Raw genomic sequence first — 21,496 nt, forward strand, 5'->3', positions numbered from 1 at the left:
TTTCTTTGACGCATTCCAGTTATTCCTATCTATAGCTAATCTTAGCTGAGAGCTAGGCTGTTCATACAGCGGAGCAGTTACTGTCAGACACGCACGCGCATGAGTTTCATGTCTGCTTGGCCGCACGTGGGGCAGTTGCCGCACTCGCACTTGCGTTGTTTCCCCAACTTAAGCTGGAGGTAGCCCCCCTGTGCTCTAGGAACGCCAAACTTTCTGCATGGCTGCTGTGACCATGGTGCAGCTGAATTTGAACCAGAGGAGTGATTGAATCTGAGCGAGTAAAGCACGAGGACGACACGGGCTCGGACGGGTTTCCAGGGTTTACAGCACGGGTTACAGCGACCCAGCCCTTTGCGTGTGTGCTCCCCGGACCCCGGAATTCAATCCCGTCTCCCGTGTCACCCGTCACCCTTGGGTGCTTGCGTTACCTGATCTGACACTGAGCCCGAAAACGTGGCACCCCGCAAACACGCATTTGGGATATCCCTTCTAATCCTCCTGTTTGGCGTTGGAAGCGAGCAGGCGCAAGGGAGCGTGCACATCTGCAATCTGCCAATCTGCTGGTGCCTCAATAGATTTGCCCTGCTGTTTTCGCATACACCTGGACGCCAGCCCGTTCCAGCTGCGCTTGCGTGTGCCTGGGGCTGCTGACGTGCGTGAGCTGCTTTGCGACATGGGAGCCAGGCCGGCAAGGGCAGATTTAGCTACACCGCCACAACAGACGCGCACCTGGCAGACACATAGCTGAAAGGAGGACCCCGCGGTTACAAGCGCTTGCGTGCATGTTATGCGACTCGCAGGAGAGCTGGTCTTTCTGGTCGCACATGGTTGGCCACTGGCAAGGGCTGGACTGCGCGGCAGGCAAGTGCTGTCCAGAATGGCAGAGTGGCGAGCACCCCAAGCCTGGGTACATCTCAACAACTGTTAACTCTACCTGCGCCTGGTGAGTGCGAGTTGGAATGGTCGGGTTGTGACCGCATATGTGTGTGTATATATATGTGTTTAAGGAAACGAGACGAGAGCTCGCCCAGACGTCGCCGGAGTTCCTTACAAATACCTACCGCTTGTACCGAGCGTTGCGTTGCGACCCAGGTAGTCATACTTACCCGCGATATAGCCTGGAACCCCACGGGCGACCATTCGGCCTGACCCCGTGATGCACCTGTATGCGTCCATGCTCCGCAGCCTGGGCGCGCTAAACAACGTTTACCCAGCACGCCTCATTCCCTGATATTCGCCTGCTGGGCGTAGTCGAGCTCACGTACAGGCAGTATTGGACGCATGGGCATAGGGCGGCAGCGAGGAAGTGTCACAGGCAGGCAAATGGCAAAGGCGACAAGTGGGACGGCGTACAGCAGACAAGCTAGGTATCACGCGTCCAAAGCCCGCCCACTAAGTATAAAACAATCAATAGAGGCGGGCGAGTTAGCGGTGGCGCGGCGGCTAAACGGGGTTAGGGCTGCATGCGGGACGTGGCGGGCGGTGGTTGCAGCGTCTCAAATCGTGTCAGACATAGGCTGGTGGTGTGTGTGTGTGTATGAGAGAGAGAGAGAGAGAGAGAGAGAGAGAGAGAGAGAGAGAGAGAGAGAGAGAGAGAGAGAGAGAGAGAGAGAGAGAGAGAGAGAGAGAGAGAGAGAGAGAGAGAGAGAGAGAGAGAGAGAGAGAGGTAAAGAACACGCGGCGGGGCCCCAGCTAGGAGCACAAATGCGGCTTGCGTCAACATGACTGGCTTTGCCGCAGAGGTCTAGCGGACTGAGCCCGGGGCCACCAAGGCACTGGTCAGGGCACGCCGCCCAGGCCACCCCGGCGCCCAAAGCCTCACGCCATGGGGCATGTGCTCACGAATCCAGACATGCTGCACACCTGCCTGCCTGCACCAGCGGCTAGCGCTGGGCCACACGAGAATGCGGGTGCAAGCAACCGCGTTGTGTTGCCGGTCGCGCACCCACCCACCCGCCCACCCGCCCACATACCGGCACACGCATGCCGTACCGCGCACAGGCTGCTCAGCTCCACCGAGGTGGCCATGCACATGAAGTTCAACGAGTTCCATGTGCTGGCGCTCAAGTCATACCAGCACATGGTGGGGCCGGGGGCGCGGCCCAGGGCATGCGCGCTTTCCTGGCCGCCGTGCGTGCGTGTGTGGGGCCTTGCTTCTTCGCACCTGCTGTGTGGGGGCCCATCCACGCCGCTGCAGCCGTGCGCACGTGCGTTTCCTGCTGCAAGCGAGCACCTCTTCCCTCGCTGACCGGGTTGCACGCAGGGCATCATGGGCGTGTCAGTGTACGCGGTGGGCGCACCCGAATGCCCTGGCACTGCTACGGTGCTCCCGGGTGGGCCGCAGCTGCTGGGCAACGCGACCATTGACTGCCTGTGGCACGAGCGCATGAGCACAGCTGAGGACGAGTACATGAGGCTGGTGCCGGCGCCTGCAGGAGCGTGCATCCGGGTGAACATCACGGTCCTGCCGTCACCCACGCCCCGGCAGGAAAACAAAATCAAGTTTTTGGGCTTCTCGCTGTACTGAGTTTTGCAGTGACCTCGAGGGGACAATGGGATGAGGCGCAGGTTTGCGACGATGTAGAAGGCATTCTGAGCATGCATTCACGCACAGACCGGCGAGTGCTGCCAGGAGGTTTCCACCCTATGGAAGCACGTGAGTTCTTGGCGCTACACCAAGCCTAGGCTGGCGCCTGGCAGGCGTTACAAAATGACCGTATTGGTGGTACTGATAGAGTGTTTACATCGCGTTCGTGACGTGCACGTGTGAGATACTGCGGTAGCAAGCAGAGGTAGAATATTTGAGGCCTTGGGCGCGGACCTCGTGCACACAAGCCTTCGCGAGCTGAGATCCAAATTCCAGTAGAGGCAGGGCGGAAGTAAGTATAGAGACGCGAAGAGTGACGCGGCGGCGCCTGGCCGTGGGAGCCCGTGGCTCCTGTTGGCTGCGTCATGGTTTTGCAGCACTGGCCGTTTTGCTGGCCGGCTGCCCTGCGCGTTGCGACCACGGTTGCTAGGTAAGGCGTCCGGCAACCGTAACCGTAGCCAAGACGATATAATGCAGCTTGGGTACAAGGTTTGCCCACCTGGTCCCCGGTCGTCTTTTCCTCGGGCCGCGGGCGCTTGAAACCAGCGCCATCGGGCCTTGCGAAAGCACCTCTGCCGCCATCCTTCGTGACGCGGCCGCCTCTAGCTCCACGCCCGCCATCCCGGCCCTCGCCACGCCCCCGCCACGGGCTGCTGCCACGCCCACGTGATGTACCCCGTCCAAAGCCGCCATTGCCGCTGTCGCTTCCGCCCAACTCCGTCATCAGCGCGAAAGGCAAGCGGGGGCCCCGCCCGCCGCTGCTGGTCCGCCCGCCGCTGAAGCCGCCTCCCCCTCCTCTCCCACCGCGACTCCGGCCACGCCCATGGCCACTCATATCTACAACCTGTTCTAAGAGCTGTGTAACGTGTTGTGTCTAGAACGTTGGCGCGAGGTTATGGCATCGCCAAAGCCGCCTCTGCCGTATGCAGAAAATTGAAGGTCGCAATAAGTTGTTTCTTATTAGGCCACCTTAGAGCCGCATATACATTTACGGCGTCAACTTGATGAGTGAAGGCCGAGCGTGAGCCCAAGGCGCGCAAGTCGTTGTAAAGTTACAAGACCCCGATTAAGCTTATTACTATTCGTGGCAGAAGCATTGGAATTCCCTCGCCTCCCGTGGCCCCGCGAGCATGGGCTAACCCGCACTCGTACACGCCCTCATCGCCCTGCTGTTGCTAGCTGACAGGCAGGCCAGGACAAGCCTACCGAGCCCCAACCAAATGTATGGTAGTGCTATGATGTGGCGTACCTGGATACCGTATGGGTAGTATAGCCCCATGGCTGAGCTGTCGATGACTGGCAGCCCCTACCGCCCGCCCTCAGCACGCTACTTGTCGTCCACAATCTCCACGTCGCTGTCGCTGTCCACAATCTCCACGTCGCTGTCGCTGTCGCTGGCAGGGTGCAGGGCCCAGGCCTTGGCCAGGGCCCAGGCCTTGGCCAGGCCGTCCGCCAGCTTGGCGTCCTTGCCGCGCCGCTTCCACTGGTGCCAGCGGACGTAGTGGCGGCGGCATAGCGGCAGGCCGTTGGACCCCCAACGCATCTCCGCCGGAGCCTCCACCTGCTCCACCCCGCACCCCGCGCAGCTGCCCAGTGGCTTGCCGTGTGCCCTGCCCAGTGCCTTGTTCATGGCACGCACACACTTCTTACGGCCCGCGGCCACCGCCTCGGCGTGGGCTGGGTCGAAACTCCCCTTCCCGCGCTCGAAGGTGGCGGCGCCGCCCTTCCCGCACCCCGCGGCCACCGCCTCGGCGTGGGCTGGGTCGAAAATCCCCTTCCCGCGCTCGAAGGTGGCGGCGCCGCCCTTCCCGCACCCCGCGGCCACCGCCTCGGCGTGGGCTGGGTCGAAAATCCCCTCCCGCGCTCGAAGGTGGCGGCGCCGCCCTTCCGACCGCGGATGCGGCAGCCAATCTGGTAGGCCGCTGGCTGGATATCCAGCGGCATCATGGGCAGCGGCTGTGCTGGCTGGCATGCTTGCGCCGCTGGCGCCGCCGCTGCTGCTGCCGTGTCCATGGCCGACGCCAGCACACCGTGGCGCACGTCAAGGCGCACGTCGTGACACTCACTGACATGCAACTCCCCACCCCGCATGCACAGGCATGCATGATCTATCGCGTGCTATGTGTCGACTAGCATAATGCCCGCTGGCTAAGCGCATAGCCAACTTACCGCACTGCTCTAGCTGTCGTGCACAGGAATTGTCACCGTCCAATCCTCATGCGAGCTTGAGCCTGTGTGGCCGTGTAAGTGACGATCCATCCAGCGGTACGAAGGTCAAGCATTAGCAGATTAACTTACTTACATGGAGACAGGCCTTGCTATGGCCGTCTAACGCTAACCTCATTGGACAAAATGTTCCTTCCCTTCGTGCTGCTATGCGTGTATGCGGCCTCAGCACAGGCACAGGCTGTAGATATCACACAGCAAAAGAACAATTTATGGGGCGAGCGAGGCCTGTCCAATCCATCGCGACGAATTCGCGACATCGCCGATAATGCCCTGCTGTACTTCAACGCAACTACAGAGATGAGGCCAGTGCTCCTGTTTACAATTGCAACGCCAGCATCGCTGAACACAACACTCCCACGCTTGTTGGCAAACTTGGCTTCCTTCAAGAGCAACGACCAGGTGGATACATACGGGCATGTAACAACGCTCGCAGAGCACACGATCGTGGCGTCCACCTCAATGCCGGTGCAACTGGGATGCGACAGCCTTCAACGTCTATACCAACACGTAAGTCATCTGACATCCTCTATTTGCCTTTGCTGATGTACAGCAGCGGGTAGGGCGCTTGTACGCGGCTGCGAAGCGTGAAGAAAATTGATGTGGGAGCACCGTGTCAACTGCCGTGCAGAAATGCTACGAGTTCGACCACGCGCTCAACGCTGGCGTGGAGGACATGTTTGTACTCAGCAAGACAAAGGCGCACGCGTACTCCTTAGGTCTAACACGCATAAAGGCACTCGTGGACATGATATCCTTGGGTAAGCGGCGAAACTGTGGCCCAAGGGTTCGGGCTACTGTTTGGTTGCGGTGGAAACCGTGGAAGGTGGTGCGGGTGCCTTGCACTTGCAGAATGTTGGCTACTGTAAAGTACGTGCCGCACCGCCACACGCAGGCTACGATGTGTTCTACTTCGACCTGCACCACATCTTTTTCCAGAACCCGCTCAAGTACATGTACACCCAGACAACCGCGCCGGTGGTGGTGTCCGGCACCCCTGCCAGCGGGTGTAGGCCACTGGCTGCCGGCCCCGATGGCCGCCTGCCGGACGACCACCACCGACTAGACATTCTGTTCATTCGCAGCCAGCCCAGCAGCTTCAGGTAGCGGCATGAGCGTTGCGAGCCCCACAGCAAGGTCGTTAGCGCAGGCTAACACCCACCCCGCCACGAACGACCTGGGTCCATCCTGTCTTGTGCTGTTGTGCGCGTCACCAAGCCCGGGCGGCGACATTTCTCGCCGGCGCCGCTCGCCCTGCTGCTCCACGACGCCTCCGCCCACATCCCATAAGTATTATCGCTTGCAACTAACACCTCTGCCTGCACTCCGCTCGTTCACGTTGGTTTTGGTTTAGTTTGGGCTGGTATTTGCAACCCCCCCCCCCGCCCAAGGCTGACTGCTCACCCTTGACGGCTTGCAGGTGTCGCCCACCACCCGCCCTATCTTGATGGGCGGCGTGTAAGGCGCCGACCCCTGCGCCGCTGGAACCCTCCCCAGCCGCGTGTCAGGCGGGCAGTAGCACAAGCCGTAATCCTCATCGCAGTAGCCTGTGTCCCGAAGAGTGGGCCATGCGGATCACACACACAGACGTGCGGAGCGCTGTCAGCCGTTGAATGGCGAATGCGGGCATGGGTGACCACGGCGAGCCGACGACACGTGTGACCCACCTGCACACCGTGATGCCGTCCACCCTGGCACCGACCAGTTGCGGTCGCGGCCATCCGGGCCCACATGGCTCTGCCATCAGGGCCAAAGTACTTGCAAGTTAACCAGGAGCGGGATGCGTAGCGCAATGCAGCGCACTTGTTCGAGCTGAGACATCCAGGGGCACTCACCATTGGCACCGTCTGGTTGGCGTCGGAGGGCAGGCGGAACCGGTGGGTGCAGGGCCGCGGGTCGCGCACGCCGCAGTCCGGCCCCTTCCATCCTACACGGAAAGGACGGCATCATTGGGCGTTGGCCCGCGGGTGGATTGTCAGCTGCATGTGCAAGCGCCTGTGGATATTAGGACGTGTCTCTTTTGTGGATGTTTGAGGTCGGCCCACCAGGCACTCCCCCCCTGGTTTCCGCACCCGCTCTTACCCGCCTGGCACATGCATAACCCGAAGTCGTGCTGGCACACGCCGACGCCGTTGCATGCGCCGTACTTGGTGGCGGGGCATTCCTTGTCACCGCGGGGAGCGGGCTTCCAGGGAACCGGCTCCTAGCAGGCCAACAGTGCCACAGCAGCACCGCAAACACGCAAGGCCTTGGGGGTTGCGCTGGGATACTCATGGACAGGGACACTAGCAATCTTATCCATCAGGCCTCTCATCAGTCTCACCGCTTACCGAGTTTGCAAAATCACGGCACCAGCTACCGCGTGCTAGAGCACACACCTTCCGCTTGCAGACATGTCCCTCACAAACTGTAGGCAGCAACAGGTGAAACGTGACTACGTGCAGCGCATCGTCACCGTGATGCGCCCCCCCCCCCCTGGCGACAAGTAGCGGCAGGCTTATCCTTTCCACCCAAGCCCCATCACAAACATCTGTATTGAAGAAGCATCATTTTTAGCTCCTATTCGGCCCCAGTCCTTGCTGCGGTCCCCGCTCTACTGGGTTCACGTCTAAGATGGGTTGTGCCGCCGCCGCGCCTGTTCTACGCGCCCTGGTGTCCCATAAACCAGGAGACCGTATGGGCCGACTAGCACACCTGCTTTGAGGCTTTCTATCATCACAAACTCAAACAGGCCCCCATCGGTGCCCTGAAGCACGCTGGCATTTAAAGCGTGTTGAGGTGCTCCCGTGTGGTACACCTGCGGGGGACAGCGAGTGGGGTGGGCGGCAAGCCGGCGCTGATAGGAAAGCCATAGATTGGTGCCAGCTTATGCACACCTTCTGCTTCTCCTTGACTACTGTTTGCCAGCTCGGGTACTTCTCGAGGTCTTGCATTAATGGGTACTCAATGCGAGCCTCTGACCGATTCCACGCTTCTGACTTGCGAATAACGTAGCATATTATCGATATAACAACCCACGCAAGCCGTTTCCTATGGGTGTTCATATTCGTTTCCACAAGCTCGTCTTTCTTTGACGCATTCCAGTTATTCCTATCTATAGCTAATCTTAGCTGAGAGCTAGGCTGTTCATACAGCGGAGCAGTTACTGTCAGACACGCACGCGCATGAGTTTCATGTCTGCTTGGCCGCACGTGGGGCAGTTGCCGCACTCGCACTTGCGTTGTTTCCCCAACTTAAGCTGGAGGTAGCCCCCCTGTGCTCTAGGAACGCCAAACTTTCTGCATGGCTGCTGTGACCATGGTGCAGCTGAATTTGAACCAGAGGAGTGATTGAATCTGAGCGAGTAAAGCACGAGGACGACACGGGCTCGGACGGGTTTCCAGGGTTTACAGCACGGGTTACAGCGACCCAGCCCTTTGCGTGTGTGCTCCCCGGACCCCGGAATTCAATCCCGTCTCCCGTGTCACCCGTCACCCTTGGGTGCTTGCGTTACCTGATCTGACACTGAGCCCGAAAACGTGGCACCCCGCAAACACGCATTTGGGATATCCCTTCTAATCCTCCTGTTTGGCGTTGGAAGCGAGCAGGCGCAAGGGAGCGTGCACATCTGCAATCTGCCAATCTGCTGGTGCCTCAATAGATTTGCCCTGCTGTTTTCGCATACACCTGGACGCCAGCCCGTTCCAGCTGCGCTTGCGTGTGCCTGGGGCTGCTGACGTGCGTGAGCTGCTTTGCGACATGGGAGCCAGGCCGGCAAGGGCAGATTTAGCTACACCGCCACAACAGACGCGCACCTGGCAGACACATAGCTGAAAGGAGGACCCCGCGGTTACAAGCGCTTGCGTGCATGTTATGCGACTCGCAGGAGAGCTGGTCTTTCTGGTCGCACATGGTTGGCCACTGGCAAGGGCTGGACTGCGCGGCAGGCAAGTGCTGTCCAGAATGGCAGAGTGGCGAGCACCCCAAGCCTGGGTACATCTCAACAACTGTTAACTCTACCTGCGCCTGGTGAGTGCGAGTTGGAATGGTCGGGTTGTGACCGCATATGTGTGTGTATATATATGTGTTTAAGGAAACGAGACGAGAGCTCGCCCAGACGTCGCCGGAGTTCCTTACAAATACCTACCGCTTGTACCGAGCGTTGCGTTGCGACCCAGGTAGTCATACTTACCCGCGATATAGCCTGGAACCCCACGGGCGACCATTCGGCCTGACCCCGTGATGCACCTGTATGCGTCCATGCTCCGCAGCCTGGGCGCGCTAAACAACGTTTACCCAGCACGCCTCATTCCCTGATATTCGCCTGCTGGGCGTAGTCGAGCTCACGTACAGGCAGTATTGGACGCATGGGCATAGGGCGGCAGCGAGGAAGTGTCACAGGCAGGCAAATGGCAAAGGCGACAAGTGGGACGGCGTACAGCAGACAAGCTAGGTATCACGCGTCCAAAGCCCGCCCACTAAGTATAAAACAATCAATAGAGGCGGGCGAGTTAGCGGTGGCGCGGCGGCTAAACGGGGTTAGGGCTGCATGCGGGACGTGGCGGGCGGTGGTTGCAGCGTCTCAAATCGTGTCAGACATAGGCTGGTGGTGTGTGTGTGTGTATGAGAGAGAGAGAGAGAGAGAGAGAGAGAGAGAGAGAGAGAGAGAGAGAGAGAGAGAGAGAGAGAGAGAGAGAGAGAGAGAGAGAGAGAGAGAGAGAGAGAGAGAGAGAGAGAGAGAGAGAGAGAGAGAGAGAGAGAGAGAGAGAGAGAGAGAGAGAGAGAGAGAGAGAGAGAGAGAGAGAGAGGTAAAGAACACGCGGCGGGGCCCCAGCTAGGAGCACAAATGCGGCTTGCGTCAACATGACTGGCTTTGCCGCAGAGGTCTAGCGGACTGAGCCCGGGGCCACCAAGGCACTGGTCAGGGCACGCCGCCCAGGCCACCCCGGCGCCCAAAGCCTCACGCCATGGGGCATGTGCTCACGAATCCAGACATGCTGCACACCTGCCTGCCTGCACCAGCGGCTAGCGCTGGGCCACACGAGAATGCGGGTGCAAGCAACCGCGTTGTGTTGCCGGTCGCGCACCCACCCACCCGCCCACCCGCCCACATACCGGCACACGCATGCCGTACCGCGCACAGGCTGCTCAGCTCCACCGAGGTGGCCATGCACATGAAGTTCAACGAGTTCCATGTGCTGGCGCTCAAGTCATACCAGCACATGGTGGGGCCGGGGGCGCGGCCCAGGGCATGCGCGCTTTCCTGGCCGCCGTGCGTGCGTGTGTGGGGCCTTGCTTCTTCGCACCTGCTGTGTGGGGGCCCATCCACGCCGCTGCAGCCGTGCGCACGTGCGTTTCCTGCTGCAAGCGAGCACCTCTTCCCTCGCTGACCGGGTTGCACGCAGGGCATCATGGGCGTGTCAGTGTACGCGGTGGGCGCACCCGAATGCCCTGGCACTGCTACGGTGCTCCCGGGTGGGCCGCAGCTGCTGGGCAACGCGACCATTGACTGCCTGTGGCACGAGCGCATGAGCACAGCTGAGGACGAGTACATGAGGCTGGTGCCGGCGCCTGCAGGAGCGTGCATCCGGGTGAACATCACGGTCCTGCCGTCACCCACGCCCCGGCAGGAAAACAAAATCAAGTTTTTGGGCTTCTCGCTGTACTGAGTTTTGCAGTGACCTCGAGGGGACAATGGGATGAGGCGCAGGTTTGCGACGATGTAGAAGGCATTCTGAGCATGCATTCACGCACAGACCGGCGAGTGCTGCCAGGAGGTTTCCACCCTATGGAAGCACGTGAGTTCTTGGCGCTACACCAAGCCTAGGCTGGCGCCTGGCAGGCGTTACAAAATGACCGTATTGGTGGTACTGATAGAGTGTTTACATCGCGTTCGTGACGTGCACGTGTGAGATACTGCGGTAGCAAGCAGAGGTAGAATATTTGAGGCCTTGGGCGCGGACCTCGTGCACACAAGCCTTCGCGAGCTGAGATCCAAATTCCAGTAGAGGCAGGGCGGAAGTAAGTATAGAGACGCGAAGAGTGATATACCCAAAGGAGACGTGTGCAGTGAGTGTGAGTTACGAGCGTACCGCAGTCCGCCGCAGGTTATAACGCCCGTAATGCAGATAGAGACGGAGAATGGTCCCTCTTATGACTGTAAACTGAGGATGTGTTGAGTGGAAGCAGGCAGGTGTGCAGGCGGATGATTGCGACGAATGTACAGGTCAGTACAGGTCCGGGAAACGGTCCGGGGAAATGTAGACTGATGCGGTATGTGAAAGTTAACGGCGGAGCGGTGGGGACAAACGCAGGAGGCGACGTAGATTTGAAACCGTCGGCCTCACACATTGCACCAACGCGGCGCGGCTCGTGATGGAACATGGCAAGGGGCAGGAAAGCGTAGTCCCGATGTGTGTGGCTCCCACCCATGCCCACATAAATGCGTAGCAAGAAGGGACAAGGCATTGGTGCGTCGTTCGCGCGCTGTTACTGTACCGACGGTAGCTGGCAGGTTGTGTCGATGTTTTGCTGACGCGCGTTCCTCACGCTCCGGGCGCCCGGCCAAGGCGATAGCACCACACAGACTCAATGCGACGCCACACCGCGCGGATAGCATAGCCGATGCGCACCTGCAGGCAGTCGACCGGCGTCCACGGATGAGCTGTGTAGACGAGCACTAGCGTAATGCAACGGCGTGCAGCAAAACAATGGCCGGGCGACAGTGTGACAAACAGGGGCAAGAACAAGGCGAAGCAAAGCAGAAGAGGGGCCCGAATGTGTACGACAATTGTGGCGGGCAGGCCGAATGCGGTGCAACACGCCAACAACACAACCGGAGGTGAGGAAGCGTTGCTGATGGTGAGGATAGGTGCTGCGACGTTCGGTAGGGGAGCTGTGGCCGCGCACTAGTTGGGAGGAAGTTTCCGAGGCATTGTTTGTGGTTGATGTCGGCGCGGCGGCACAGCCCACTTCTCTTCTTGAGAGGGAGAGCCACCTTTCATTACCTGTCACTGCACTACCAGAGTGATTATGGCTGTACGCCATATGGAATAACATGACGGGCGGTGAGCCAATGTCCAAGTCTGGTTGGAAGCAGGGCTCCTATCTTAGTGTCTTCAGACAATGATCGGCCAATTTTGGCCGATTCCTAGACATTCCGCCCGGGGCCTAATGTCTGGGGCGAGATAGACTTTGTTGGCCCGGGTTTGGGGTTGTCCGAACTCCGTCGGAGAAGCCCCCAAACCGCCATGTGCCCAGACAAAAGACAGCGGCTACCCGGCCGTTTTTATCTGGAGCTAGACCCGAAAACAAGATACGACCCAGGGGAAGTTAAATGAATTTGAGGAAGTCGGCGGCAGCCAACCAAATTTGGCCCTTCCCTGGTGTCATGATCGAGCTGCATTACTTCCATTCAACTCTTTTCCGCATCTGCCCCTTTTCCAGCTACCTGCCCTCCTATCCCCTGGCTCTCCACTGTACATAAATCCGTATTGTCGATGGAGGGGATGACGTACCCCTGCCCTTGTCCAATCCACAGCCAGCACAACAATGCTCCCGGTGCATGCCACCACCACCCCGCTCCTGCATCCTGCCCGGTGCTACAACCCGCCGCCCACCAGCGCCGCCGCCGCCGCGGTCTCGCCCGCCGCCAGCTCCCTCTCTGCCAGCCGCGTGCGCCGCAGCAGCTCGTCCGACTCAGGGCCGGGCGGCAGGCGGGTGGCGGCCCAGGGCGCAAAGGAGGAGCGCAGAAACAGCAGCAGGCCGCTGATGAGCGGAGACAGGGTCTGTGGGAGGGTGGGGAGCCGGGGGAGGCCTATGCAATAACTCGCAGACAAACGCACAGAGTTGACAGCGGTTCACGTTTACCGTACGACAGTCCATGCTGCATCATGCAAATGGCTTTGCGGTTTGCGCGCAAGGATGCAGTGTGAGGGATGGCTCGCGCTCCGCGCGCAGAAAGTGTGCCGACGATATCACTGGCCGCTGCACGCACCTTGGGCTGCGAGGCCACGCGCTTAAAGATCTCTTTCACGTCGCCCGCGCTCCTGGCGCTGGTGAGCAGGTGCTGCAGGAAGGCGCGCCACAGCAGCGTCTGCTTGGCGCTCAGGCGGCCCCAGTCCACCACCTGGAGATCCATTTAGGCAGGCAGGCAGGCAGGCAGGCAGGCAGGCAGACATCACGTCAGCAACAGTCTGGCCCTGAGCCTCGCACCAGGGGTTTGGCTGCTGCTGAAGCGACCATCTCAACGGGCCGACCGCTGGTACAGAACCGCGGCTGCCGTCCTCTTCCCGTACCATCCTCCCTCATCACGCCCACCTTGAGCAGCGACAGGCTGAGTGCGAACCGCGCCACCAGCAGCGCCGCCATGCGCGCCAGGTGCGTCAGCCGCCGCACGTCCATGGCCTAGAGGGCATTGATGAAGAAAAGAACTGAGGGTCATTGGGCGAAAGGCTCAAAAGGCTTGTCAGTTAGAAACAGCCGGGTCGGGACAAGGTCAGTCGGCACTCGGCAGGGCAGCCACTCCTTCTACCCAGCCTTGCCCATCCACCTCCCGGCACACCTCGGTCTCCTTGAACCGGTCCCACAGGCAGTACTGCGTCGTCACGCGGTGCGCGCGGGCCAGCGAGTCCGTGCCACCACCGCCACCACCCTCGCCTCCGCCGCCTCCCCCGCACAGCCTCAGCGCCAGTAGTGGGTAGTAGGGGTTCCAGCTCTTCTCCGCCAGGCAGCACTCCACCAGCACCCGCACCACCTCGCGCCGCTGGTCGCCCTTAAGCGGAAGCCGCAGCAGCTTCTCGTGCGCCTCCGCGCAGTCCTGCGGGACAGCGGTCGGTATGTTGGGGTCATGGGGTGGCGAAATCACGCAGGTCTAGCTGTCCAACCACACGTCATCGTCTTGAGCACGGCTTACCAGTACCGATTCCACCCAGAGGCAGCCAGCTCGCCCGCGCACCCGATCCCGCCCACCTCTGATCCCATGATCGCCACGAAGATGGCCCTCCGCGCGTCCGTGTTCATGCGCTGCTCTGCCGCCAGTGCCAGCAGCCGCGCGTTGGAGGCGGCGGCCGCGGCGGCGGCGGCGCCCACCGCAGCCCCCGCGGCCCCCACTGCCCCCGCGGCGCCGCCTGCGCCCCCCCCTCCGCCGTGTGCGGCGAGCAGCAGCGGGTCGTCCAGCGCCTCGCCAGCCTGGGGCTGCCACCACATGCCTGCAGCCACATACAAGGACACATGTACACATGCGTACTGTTTGTGAGGGGCAAGCCCAGGAGTATGTGTTGCCAGATACAACGGAAGCCATGGAACCTCTGGCACGCCACATTCCACGGCCCAGTCGCGCTCACCCTTCTTGTTGGGCCCCAGCAGCTTGGTCCAGGTGAGGCCGCGCAGGCACACCTCATCCACACCCAGACCAGCCAGCCACTTGGCCACAGACGGCTGAAGCACCGCCAGCGCACCGCCACGCCGCCCGCCGCCTGCTGCTCCGGATGCCGAGCCGGCGGCGCCCTTGCCGCCCTTCACCGCCGTGCCGCCCAGGGACACGGTGGCCGCCGCCGCGCCGCCCGCTGCCGAGGTCTTGTTGTTCTTGATGTCGATGATGAGGTCCAACATCAGCTGCGCGCGCCGGCTGAGCTGACCTGCAGGGCGGCAGGCGGGCGAAGACGACACATGCGCCGAGCGCGCGTCTCAGCAGGTGCACCGCCTAAGACCGCCTAAACAGGGCCGAGACGCGTACCATAATACTCATGCGCGACCCGTATGTCCAGCCATGCGCTTTCGCCGCTCACCATCTTTGCCAAGCGCCGCCGCCCGCTCGTGCACACCCAGCACAAACTCCTTCATGAGCGCGGGGTCGGCGTTGCGCAGTTGCAGCCCCACCTGTGGCAGCAGCGACCGCCATGACAGGTGGAAGAGGCGGCGTGGCGGCATGCGTGTTTCAGCTGCTCGGTTGGGGAGTGTGGGCGCAAAGGGCAGCAGGGGCAGGGGACCTGGCTAGGCATGGGGCTTCCGTTCCGGCCCTGGCTTCCCCGGTTTCTTTCTCCCTCCCCGGTAGCTACCACACGATATCAGGCCGCCTCACCGCGTTGAGCAGCGTGACCATGGCCGACACGTCCGCCTCGTTGAAGCGCTCGCGCAGCGCCCCCAGCAGGCTGTAGCACAGCCCCGCGCCCACCAGGCCGGCGCTGTAGCAGTAGGCCAGCAGCGTCACCAGGTTGGCCTGGGCCAGGCTGCGGGGGCGGGGAATGATATGAGGGGCGGACCAGAAAACATGCATAACTGGGGCGTCGAGTGCAGGGTGCAGTAGCTGAAGCCCTAGCCCCATGGCATGCCCCTCTACACGAAAACAGCAGTGGTTGTATCGCGGCGTCTCCACAGGCGCCCCCCCCCCACACACACACGCCCACCTGTCGCCGCCCTGCCTCGCCGCCTCCAGCCGCTCCGCCAACGCCGCCATGAAGCCCGCCGCCAGGTCCTCAGCGCCCGCCTGCGCCGCCACAGCAGCCACAAAGGCCGCCGCAACAGCCGCGAACTGCTCCGAAGCGCGCGGCCCCGACTCGGCCGCCTGCGGGAAGTAAGCGGCGCGCGAAGGACCTTGGCACAGCTAACCTGTCGCGCTCGAAGCGGAACGCTTGTGCCCCAGTGCCTGCCCCCGCAAAGCCCCGTTGCTGCCAGTTCACCCGCCTGACTGCCTGGCTGCATGGTCCCCTCCTGTGGTCCCCTCCCGCTCCCGGCCTCACCCCCAGTATCTGCGCCGCCACCGCCTCCGCCACCAGCCGCCGGCCCTGGCTGCCGTACAACTCCGCCACCTCGCGCGATATGGGCTGCAGGTTGGCCTCGGCCAGCCTGAGGAGCGGGGGCGGAACGGGGGCGGAAGACAGGTTGCAAGGCTGCAAAGCAGACAGGCTGCAAAGCCACACGCATGGAGGCAAGACGGTTCTGCAAACATGACCAGATAGTGCAGGTGCGGCGCGCAAAGCGGCTGCATGTGGGGAACTTGCACACGGCGAAAGGGGGCGCGGTACTGTGGCTAGTTGCATTGCTGCAGCGTTGCAGAACGCAGTGTGCGGTGTAAAGAAAGCGTTGGAAACGGCGCGTTTCCCATTAGAGAGTCATGCCCATGCGAACCCCCCCCCAAATGGCAGCCGGCGCCGCTCCCCGACGGTTGACTATCGCACCTGTTGACCAAACCCGTGATGCGCCTCTCAAGTTGAGCCCGGGCCGTGTCCACTGCGCCACCGCCGCCTGCCGCCGCCGCCGCGGCAGCCGCCATCTTGGCCCTCAACGCCGGCGGCACATATTTACCAGACGCCGCAGCCGCTGCCGTGCTAACCTCTTTCCCGTCCGCCTCTGGCAGCGCATCCTCGCTCATTTCCTCCTCCTCCTCCTCCTCCTGCTCCTCAGCCTCGTCCTCATCCTCCTCATCCTCCTCATCCTCCACATCCTCCGAGGCGTCACCCGCTGCCATATGGGCAGCGTTAACGTCCTCCACACTGCCCCCATCCCCCTGGCTCCCCCCGTCCTCGTCGTCCTCGTCGCTGCCCTCCATCATGACATCATCATCCGAGTCGCCGCCCAACAGGCCATAAAGCCCGTCCCCCTCCTCTTCCCCCTCATCAGACTCCTCCACATCCGACGTGCCCTCCTCCTCGCCCTCGCCCTCGCCCTCGCCGTCGGCGTCGCTGTAGATGTCAGACACGTCTTCCTCCCCTTCGTCGTCGTCATCGCCGCCGTCATCCATGTCATCCGACTCTGACTCTGAGTCGGAGCCCAGCGCCCGTGCCCGCCGCACAAAGTCCTGCCGCTCCGCCTCCTCATCCTCGCTGTCGCCGTCATCTCGTCCCTGCCCCGGGTCAATGCCCAGGAACTCCAGCTCCTCATCGCTCTCGGCCTCCAGCAGCTCAGCCGCCTTGCGCGCTGCAGCGGCCGCACTGGCCGGCACCGCCACGCGCAACCCACCTGCCGCCGCCTCCTGGTCTTCCGCTGCCGCCGCGCCCTTCTTGCCCTTCTTGCCAGGGTGCGCCTTGGGATTGGTCCGCGCCAGCAGCTGCTCCGCCTCCTCCGCCGCCGCGCGGTCCTTGGCTATGAATCCGGGCAGCAGGGCGGTGGAGCCGGCGGACAGCAGCCCCAGCAGCCGGTCCATGCCGTCCAGGGAGTCCTGGCAGGCAGCAAGGGGCGGGTGGGGCGGGTGTGTACCGGGTAGGGTGCGACACCCCAAGCGGGCGGGAGTTGCATGGCGGGAGTGGAAGTGGACGGCAAAGGCAACTGAAGGGGCGAGCCGACGAAACTTGGCACGTCGGCGTTGGACAGGACGGCAAGCACAAAATTGAAGCCGAAGCAGAATGACGCAGGTGCGCCGGCGCGTCGTGAGTGCCCACCTTCTTGCTGCGCCCCAGCCGCTTCGCCAGCTGGGCCTGCAGGGCAGGGCGTTGCATTGCAAGGGCGTCTTGGCCACTCTGCTTCATTTCTGGTTGAGAGACATCCCTCCATTCCAACATGACTGACACAAGCCGCCCCCACCCACCTGCAGCCTCAGCTCCTCCATGAACGCCTCCTTGCCGTTGCGGCTCTCCCAGCCGTCCACCAGCAGCTCGTGGAAGCGCGTCTTGCTGCTCATGCCCGTCTTGGCGCCGGTGCTGGTGCCTGCAGCGCTAGGCCCAGCGCTGTCGCCCCTCCTCTGTTGGAGGGCGGCCAGGGTGCGCGTAAGGCCTGGCGCGGCGGCGCCTGGCCGTGGGAGCCCGTGGCTCCTGTTGGCTGCGTCATGGTTTTGCAGCACTGGCCGTTTTGCTGGCCGGCTGCCCTGCGCGTTGCGACCACGGTTGCTAGGTAAGGCGTCCGGCAACCGTAACCGTAGCCAAGACGATATAATGCAGCTTGGGTACAAGGTTTGCCCACCTGGTCCCCGGTCGTCTTTTCCTCGGGCCGCGGGCGCTTGAAACCAGCGCCATCGGGCCTTGCGAAAGCACCTCTGCCGCCATCCTTCGTGACGCGGCCGCCTCTAGCTCCACGCCCGCCATCCCGGCCCTCGCCACGCCCCCGCCACGGGCTGCTGCCACGCCCACGTGATGTACCCCGTCCAAAGCCGCCATTGCCGCTGTCGCTTCCGCCCAACTCCGTCATCAGCGCGAAAGGCAAGCGGGGGCCCCGCCCGCCGCTGCTGGTCCGCCCGCCGCTGAAGCCGCCTCCCCCTCCTCTCCCACCGCGACTCCGGCCACGCCCATGGCCACTCATATCTACAACCTGTTCTAAGAGCTGTGTAACGTGTTGTGTCTAGAACGTTGGCGCGAGGTTATGGCATCGCCAAAGCCGCCTCTGCCGTATGCAGAAAATTGAAGGTCGCAATAAGTTGTTTCTTATTAGGCCACCTTAGAGCCGCATATACATTTACGGCGTCAACTTGATGAGTGAAGGCCGAGCGTGAGCCCAAGGCGCGCAAGTCGTTGTAAAGTTACAAGACCCCGATTAAGCTTATTACTATTCGTGGCAGAAGCATTGGAATTCCCTCGCCTCCCGTGGCCCCGCGAGCATGGGCTAACCCGCACTCGTACACGCCCTCATCGCCCTGCTGTTGCTAGCTGACAGGCAGGCCAGGACAAGCCTACCGAGCCCCAACCAAATGTATGGTAGTGCTATGATGTGGCGTACCTGGATACCGTATGGGTAGTATAGCCCCATGGCTGAGCTGTCGATGACTGGCAGCCCCTACCGCCCGCCCTCAGCACGCTACTTGTCGTCCACAATCTCCACGTCGCTGTCGCTGTCCACAATCTCCACGTCGCTGTCGCTGTCGCTGGCAGGGTGCAGGGCCCAGGCCTTGGCCAGGGCCCAGGCCTTGGCCAGGCCGTCCGCCAGCTTGGCGTCCTTGCCGCGCCGCTTCCACTGGTGCCAGCGGACGTAGTGGCGGCGGCATAGCGGCAGGCCGTTGGACCCCCAACGCATCTCCGCCGGAGCCTCCACCTGCTCCACCCCGCACCCCGCGCAGCTGCCCAGTGGCTTGCCGTGTGCCCTGCCCAGTGCCTTGTTCATGGCACGCACACACTTCTTACGGCCCGCGGCCACCGCCTCGGCGTGGGCTGGGTCGAAACTCCCCTTCCCGCGCTCGAAGGTGGCGGCGCCGCCCTTCCCGCACCCCGCGGCCACCGCCTCGGCGTGGGCTGGGTCGAAAATCCCCTTCCCGCGCTCGAAGGTGGCGGCGCCGCCCTTCCCGCACCCCGCGGCCACCGCCTCGGCGTGGGCTGGGTCGAAAATCCCCTCCCGCGCTCGAAGGTGGCGGCGCCGCCCTTCCGACCGCGGATGCGGCAGCCAATCTGGTAGGCCGCTGGCTGGATATCCAGCGGCATCATGGGCAGCGGCTGTGCTGGCTGGCATGCTTGCGCCGCTGGCGCCGCCGCTGCTGCTGCCGTGTCCATGGCCGACGCCAGCACACCGTGGCGCACGTCAAGGCGCACGTCGTGACACTCACTGACATGCAACTCCCCACCCCGCATGCACAGGCATGCATGATCTATCGCGTGCTATGTGTCGACTAGCATAATGCCCGCTGGCTAAGCGCATAGCCAACTTACCGCACTGCTCTAGCTGTCGTGCACAGGAATTGTCACCGTCCAATCCTCATGCGAGCTTGAGCCTGTGTGGCCGTGTAAGTGACGATCCATCCAGCGGTACGAAGGTCAAGCATTAGCAGATTAACTTACTTACATGGAGACAGGCCTTGCTATGGCCGTCTAACGCTAACCTCATTGGACAAAATGTTCCTTCCCTTCGTGCTGCTATGCGTGTATGCGGCCTCAGCACAGGCACAGGCTGTAGATATCACACAGCAAAAGAACAATTTATGGGGCGAGCGAGGCCTGTCCAATCCATCGCGACGAATTCGCGACATCGCCGATAATGCCCTGCTGTACTTCAACGCAACTACAGAGATGAGGCCAGTGCTCCTGTTTACAATTGCAACGCCAGCATCGCTGAACACAACACTCCCACGCTTGTTGGCAAACTTGGCTTCCTTCAAGAGCAACGACCAGGTGGATACATACGGGCATGTAACAACGCTCGCAGAGCACACGATCGTGGCGTCCACCTCAATGCCGGTGCAACTGGGATGCGACAGCCTTCAACGTCTATACCAACACGTAAGTCATCTGACATCCTCTATTTGCCTTTGCTGATGTACAGCAGCGGGTAGGGCGCTTGTACGCGGCTGCGAAGCGTGAAGAAAATTGATGTGGGAGCACCGTGTCAACTGCCGTGCAGAAATGCTACGAGTTCGACCACGCGCTCAACGCTGGCGTGGAGGACATGTTTGTACTCAGCAAGACAAAGGCGCACGCGTACTCCTTAGGTCTAACACGCATAAAGGCACTCGTGGACATGATATCCTTGGGTAAGCGGCGAAACTGTGGCCCAAGGGTTCGGGCTACTGTTTGGTTGCGGTGGAAACCGTGGAAGGTGGTGCGGGTGCCTTGCACTTGCAGAATGTTGGCTACTGTAAAGTACGTGCCGCACCGCCACACGCAGGCTACGATGTGTTCTACTTCGACCTGCACCACATCTTTTTCCAGAACCCGCTCAAGTACATGTACACCCAGACAACCGCGCCGGTGGTGGTGTCCGGCACCCCTGCCAGCGGGTGTAGGCCACTGGCTGCCGGCCCCGATGGCCGCCTGCCGGACGACCACCACCGACTAGACATTCTGTTCATTCGCAGCCAGCCCAGCAGCTTCAGGTAGCGGCATGAGCGTTGCGAGCCCCACAGCAAGGTCGTTAGCGCAGGCTAACACCCACCCCGCCACGAACGACCTGGGTCCATCTGGTCTGCGCGCGCAGGTGTCTGTACAACTGGCTGTACTGGAGCACGCACACCGCTCACGACGTCAACGACAAGCCTCTAGACCACCACACCTTCCGCAACACCATGCAGGCAAGCCAGGGGTAGCCGGTTGCGGGTCCCTTTTGTCCATGTGCGGTTGCAGGCAGGCTGCCTGTCATTGGTGCGGGCGGACTTCAGGAACGGTGGCGCATGTGGAGGCATTGGACGGGCCACAGGGGCGCTTTTGGCATGCATACACAGGCAGACAGGGGGCGCCGGCCGCATGAGCTGCCTCATGCATGGCGTGTTGTTTGAAGCCGCAGCTGTGCCGCCTGACCGACGGGGCGATTGTCCGCGCAGGAGTGCGTGAGCTCCCTGGGTACCTCGGTGGTCAATGTTGGGTATCTGGACCCGCACGCTTTCCCTTCGGACTGCGCAACAAAGTGCGGCTGCAACAACAACGCGCCGGTAGAACCGGGGCCGGACGGCAACTGCCCCAAGGACGTTATGCCCAAGTGGGTGGGCTACCTGCTGGGCTGCAGCGGCAGCAACCCCGCGCTGGACGCTAGCATGATCAAGTACCAGACCATGTGGGCAGCCTGGAACGCCACGCTAGGGCACTGAGCTTCCTGCTACTCGTGCTGACGGTTGAAGTAGCTGAGTGCACACCTAGCTGCCGGTAGTGTTGTTGCTGCCATGAGGACAGGTGATAGAGCGCATGGTGTTACGCTTGCTACCCACGTGCCTCTAGTAGTACATGGTCCCGGCTTGGGTTGGAAGGTCAGTGGCCGAGACGCTTGCACTATTGCGCCGCGTCTGGACATGTATTGGGATGATGGGACTTACACTACGGTAGTGTCGGCAATGTAAACCTGCATCGACTTTCTACCACTCCT

The 21,496-nt window shown here is 61.8% G+C and overlaps 8 protein-coding genes across 10 annotated transcripts; 4 read left to right on the plus strand and 4 right to left on the minus strand.

The window, feature by feature from the left end:
* The first annotated feature begins 26 nt into the window (after positions 1-26).
* Positions 27-3,138, plus strand: CHLRE_09g414951v5 (uncharacterized protein). Its single transcript, XM_043066360.1, has 4 exons — positions 27-943; positions 1,186-1,194; positions 2,002-2,083; positions 2,264-3,138. The coding sequence occupies exons 1-4, from the start codon at positions 825-827 to the stop codon at positions 2,525-2,527; spliced, it is 474 nt and encodes a 157-aa protein (XP_042921656.1). The 5' UTR covers positions 27-824; the 3' UTR covers positions 2,528-3,138.
* A 2-nt stretch (positions 3,139-3,140) lies between these two features.
* Positions 3,141-4,746, minus strand: CHLRE_09g415001v5 (uncharacterized protein). The gene is made up of 2 exons (XM_043066361.1): positions 4,450-4,746; positions 3,141-4,345 (listed from the first exon to the last, which is right to left on the minus strand). The coding sequence occupies exons 1-2, from the start codon at positions 4,676-4,678 to the stop codon at positions 3,915-3,917; spliced, it is 660 nt and encodes a 219-aa protein (XP_042921657.1). The 5' UTR covers positions 4,679-4,746; the 3' UTR covers positions 3,141-3,914.
* A 60-nt stretch (positions 4,747-4,806) lies between these two features.
* On the plus strand, positions 4,807-6,287 carry CHLRE_09g415050v5 (uncharacterized protein). 3 transcript variants are annotated; one of them, XM_001692318.2, is made up of 4 exons: positions 4,807-5,323; positions 5,445-5,574; positions 5,709-5,916; positions 6,234-6,287. In XM_001692318.2, exons 2-4 carry the CDS (start codon positions 5,562-5,564, stop codon positions 6,259-6,261), a joined length of 249 nt encoding a protein of 82 aa, XP_001692370.2. In that variant the 5' UTR covers positions 4,807-5,323; positions 5,445-5,561; the 3' UTR covers positions 6,262-6,287. The 3 variants fall into 3 exon arrangements, with proteins under 3 accessions (XP_001692370.2, XP_042921659.1, XP_042921660.1); XM_043066362.1 differs by lacking the exon at positions 6,234-6,287 and having other exon boundaries at positions 5,709-5,948; XM_043066363.1 differs by lacking the exon at positions 6,234-6,287 and having other exon boundaries at positions 4,847-5,323; positions 5,709-5,948.
* Positions 5,951-7,895, minus strand: CHLRE_09g415100v5 (uncharacterized protein). Its single transcript, XM_043066364.1, has 7 exons — positions 7,690-7,895; positions 7,508-7,610; positions 7,144-7,220; positions 6,896-7,016; positions 6,649-6,740; positions 6,481-6,550; positions 5,951-6,360 (listed from the first exon to the last, which is right to left on the minus strand). Exons 1-7 carry the CDS (start codon positions 7,744-7,746, stop codon positions 6,164-6,166), a joined length of 717 nt encoding a protein of 238 aa, XP_042921658.1. The 5' UTR covers positions 7,747-7,895; the 3' UTR covers positions 5,951-6,163.
* A 91-nt stretch (positions 7,896-7,986) lies between these two features.
* CHLRE_09g415150v5 (uncharacterized protein) lies at positions 7,987-12,008 on the plus strand. Its single transcript, XM_043066365.1, has 4 exons — positions 7,987-8,530; positions 8,679-8,821; positions 9,936-10,017; positions 10,198-12,008. The coding sequence occupies exons 2-4, from the start codon at positions 8,703-8,705 to the stop codon at positions 10,459-10,461; spliced, it is 465 nt and encodes a 154-aa protein (XP_042921661.1). The 5' UTR covers positions 7,987-8,530; positions 8,679-8,702; the 3' UTR covers positions 10,462-12,008.
* Positions 12,009-12,010: 2 nt separating this feature from the next.
* Positions 12,011-18,176, minus strand: CHLRE_09g415200v5 (uncharacterized protein). Its single transcript, XM_043066366.1, has 14 exons — positions 17,687-18,176; positions 17,316-17,591; positions 17,170-17,205; positions 15,970-16,949; positions 15,532-15,637; positions 15,199-15,356; positions 14,874-15,021; positions 14,581-14,671; positions 14,137-14,430; positions 13,763-14,001; positions 13,356-13,610; positions 13,112-13,198; positions 12,789-12,920; positions 12,011-12,579 (listed from the first exon to the last, which is right to left on the minus strand). Exons 1-14 carry the CDS (start codon positions 18,020-18,022, stop codon positions 12,394-12,396), a joined length of 3,324 nt encoding a protein of 1,107 aa, XP_042921662.1. The 5' UTR covers positions 18,023-18,176; the 3' UTR covers positions 12,011-12,393.
* Positions 18,177-18,227: 51 nt separating this feature from the next.
* Positions 18,228-19,296, minus strand: CHLRE_09g415240v5 (uncharacterized protein). Its single transcript, XM_043066367.1, has one exon. It carries the CDS (start codon positions 19,157-19,159, stop codon positions 18,515-18,517), a length of 645 nt encoding a protein of 214 aa, XP_042921663.1. The 5' UTR covers positions 19,160-19,296; the 3' UTR covers positions 18,228-18,514.
* A 100-nt stretch (positions 19,297-19,396) lies between these two features.
* On the plus strand, positions 19,397-21,482 carry CHLRE_09g415250v5 (uncharacterized protein). The gene is made up of 5 exons (XM_043066368.1): positions 19,397-19,923; positions 20,045-20,174; positions 20,309-20,516; positions 20,618-20,711; positions 20,961-21,482. The coding sequence occupies exons 1-5, from the start codon at positions 19,876-19,878 to the stop codon at positions 21,222-21,224; spliced, it is 744 nt and encodes a 247-aa protein (XP_042921664.1). The 5' UTR covers positions 19,397-19,875; the 3' UTR covers positions 21,225-21,482.
* The last annotated feature ends 14 nt before the right edge of the window (positions 21,483-21,496 follow it).

This window comes from Chlamydomonas reinhardtii, chromosome 9, assembly GCF_000002595.2.
Source record: "Chlamydomonas reinhardtii strain CC-503 cw92 mt+ chromosome 9, whole genome shotgun sequence".
Lineage (NCBI taxonomy): Eukaryota > Viridiplantae > Chlorophyta > Chlorophyceae > Chlamydomonadales > Chlamydomonadaceae > Chlamydomonas > Chlamydomonas reinhardtii.

What these genes read in the sequence shown, in the direction of transcription:
- CHLRE_09g415001v5 (XM_043066361.1), bottom strand. Translation starts at nt 4,678, where the DNA reads ATGCGGGGTGGGGAGTTGCATGTCAGTGAGTGTCACGACGTGCGCCTT. An exon ending in CGGCGCCGCCACCTTCGAGC is followed by an intron (nt 4,346 to 4,449) that starts GCGGGAGGGGAT and finishes TTTTCGACCCAG; the next exon opens with CCCACGCCGAGGCGGTGGCC.
- CHLRE_09g415240v5 (XM_043066367.1), bottom strand. Translation starts at nt 19,159, where the DNA reads ATGCCAGCCAGCACAGCCGCTGCCCATGATGCCGCTGGATATCCAGCC.
- CHLRE_09g415250v5 (XM_043066368.1), top strand. Translation starts at nt 19,876, where the DNA reads ATGCCGGTGCAACTGGGATGCGACAGCCTTCAACGTCTATACCAACAC. An exon ending in CGTGGACATGATATCCTTGG is followed by an intron (nt 20,175 to 20,308) that starts GTAAGCGGCGAA and finishes CGCCACACGCAG; the next exon opens with GCTACGATGTGTTCTACTTC. An exon ending in AGCCAGCCCAGCAGCTTCAG is followed by an intron (nt 20,517 to 20,617) that starts GTAGCGGCATGA and finishes CTGCGCGCGCAG; the next exon opens with GTGTCTGTACAACTGGCTGT.
- CHLRE_09g415200v5 (XM_043066366.1), bottom strand. Translation starts at nt 18,022, where the DNA reads ATGAGTGGCCATGGGCGTGGCCGGAGTCGCGGTGGGAGAGGAGGGGGA. An exon ending in TCAGCCTGTCGCTGCTCAAG is followed by an intron (nt 12,921 to 13,111) that starts GTGGGCGTGATG and finishes ATGGATCTCCAG; the next exon opens with GTGGTGGACTGGGGCCGCCT. An exon ending in GCGTGGCCTCGCAGCCCAAG is followed by an intron (nt 12,580 to 12,788) that starts GTGCGTGCAGCG and finishes ACCCTCCCACAG; the next exon opens with ACCCTGTCTCCGCTCATCAG.
- CHLRE_09g415050v5 (XM_043066363.1), top strand. Translation starts at nt 5,276, where the DNA reads ATGCCGGTGCAACTGGGATGCGACAGCCTTCAACGTCTATACCAACAC. An exon ending in TTCAACGTCTATACCAACAC is followed by an intron (nt 5,324 to 5,444) that starts GTAAGTCATCTG and finishes ACTGCCGTGCAG; the next exon opens with AAATGCTACGAGTTCGACCA. An exon ending in CGTGGACATGATATCCTTGG is followed by an intron (nt 5,575 to 5,708) that starts GTAAGCGGCGAA and finishes CGCCACACGCAG; the next exon opens with GCTACGATGTGTTCTACTTC.
- CHLRE_09g414951v5 (XM_043066360.1), top strand. Translation starts at nt 825, where the DNA reads ATGGTTGGCCACTGGCAAGGGCTGGACTGCGCGGCAGGCAAGTGCTGT. An exon ending in TCAAGTCATACCAGCACATG is followed by an intron (nt 2,084 to 2,263) that starts GTGGGGCCGGGG and finishes GGTTGCACGCAG; the next exon opens with GGCATCATGGGCGTGTCAGT.
- CHLRE_09g415150v5 (XM_043066365.1), top strand. Translation starts at nt 8,703, where the DNA reads ATGGTTGGCCACTGGCAAGGGCTGGACTGCGCGGCAGGCAAGTGCTGT. An exon ending in GTTAACTCTACCTGCGCCTG is followed by an intron (nt 8,822 to 9,935) that starts GTGAGTGCGAGT and finishes TACCGCGCACAG; the next exon opens with GCTGCTCAGCTCCACCGAGG. An exon ending in TCAAGTCATACCAGCACATG is followed by an intron (nt 10,018 to 10,197) that starts GTGGGGCCGGGG and finishes GGTTGCACGCAG; the next exon opens with GGCATCATGGGCGTGTCAGT.
- CHLRE_09g415100v5 (XM_043066364.1), bottom strand. Translation starts at nt 7,746, where the DNA reads ATGCAAGACCTCGAGAAGTACCCGAGCTGGCAAACAGTAGTCAAGGAG. An exon ending in GATAGAAAGCCTCAAAGCAG is followed by an intron (nt 7,221 to 7,507) that starts GTGTGCTAGTCG and finishes TGCTGCCTACAG; the next exon opens with TTTGTGAGGGACATGTCTGC. An exon ending in GACGGCATCACGGTGTGCAG is followed by an intron (nt 6,361 to 6,480) that starts GTGGGTCACACG and finishes TTCGGGACACAG; the next exon opens with GCTACTGCGATGAGGATTAC.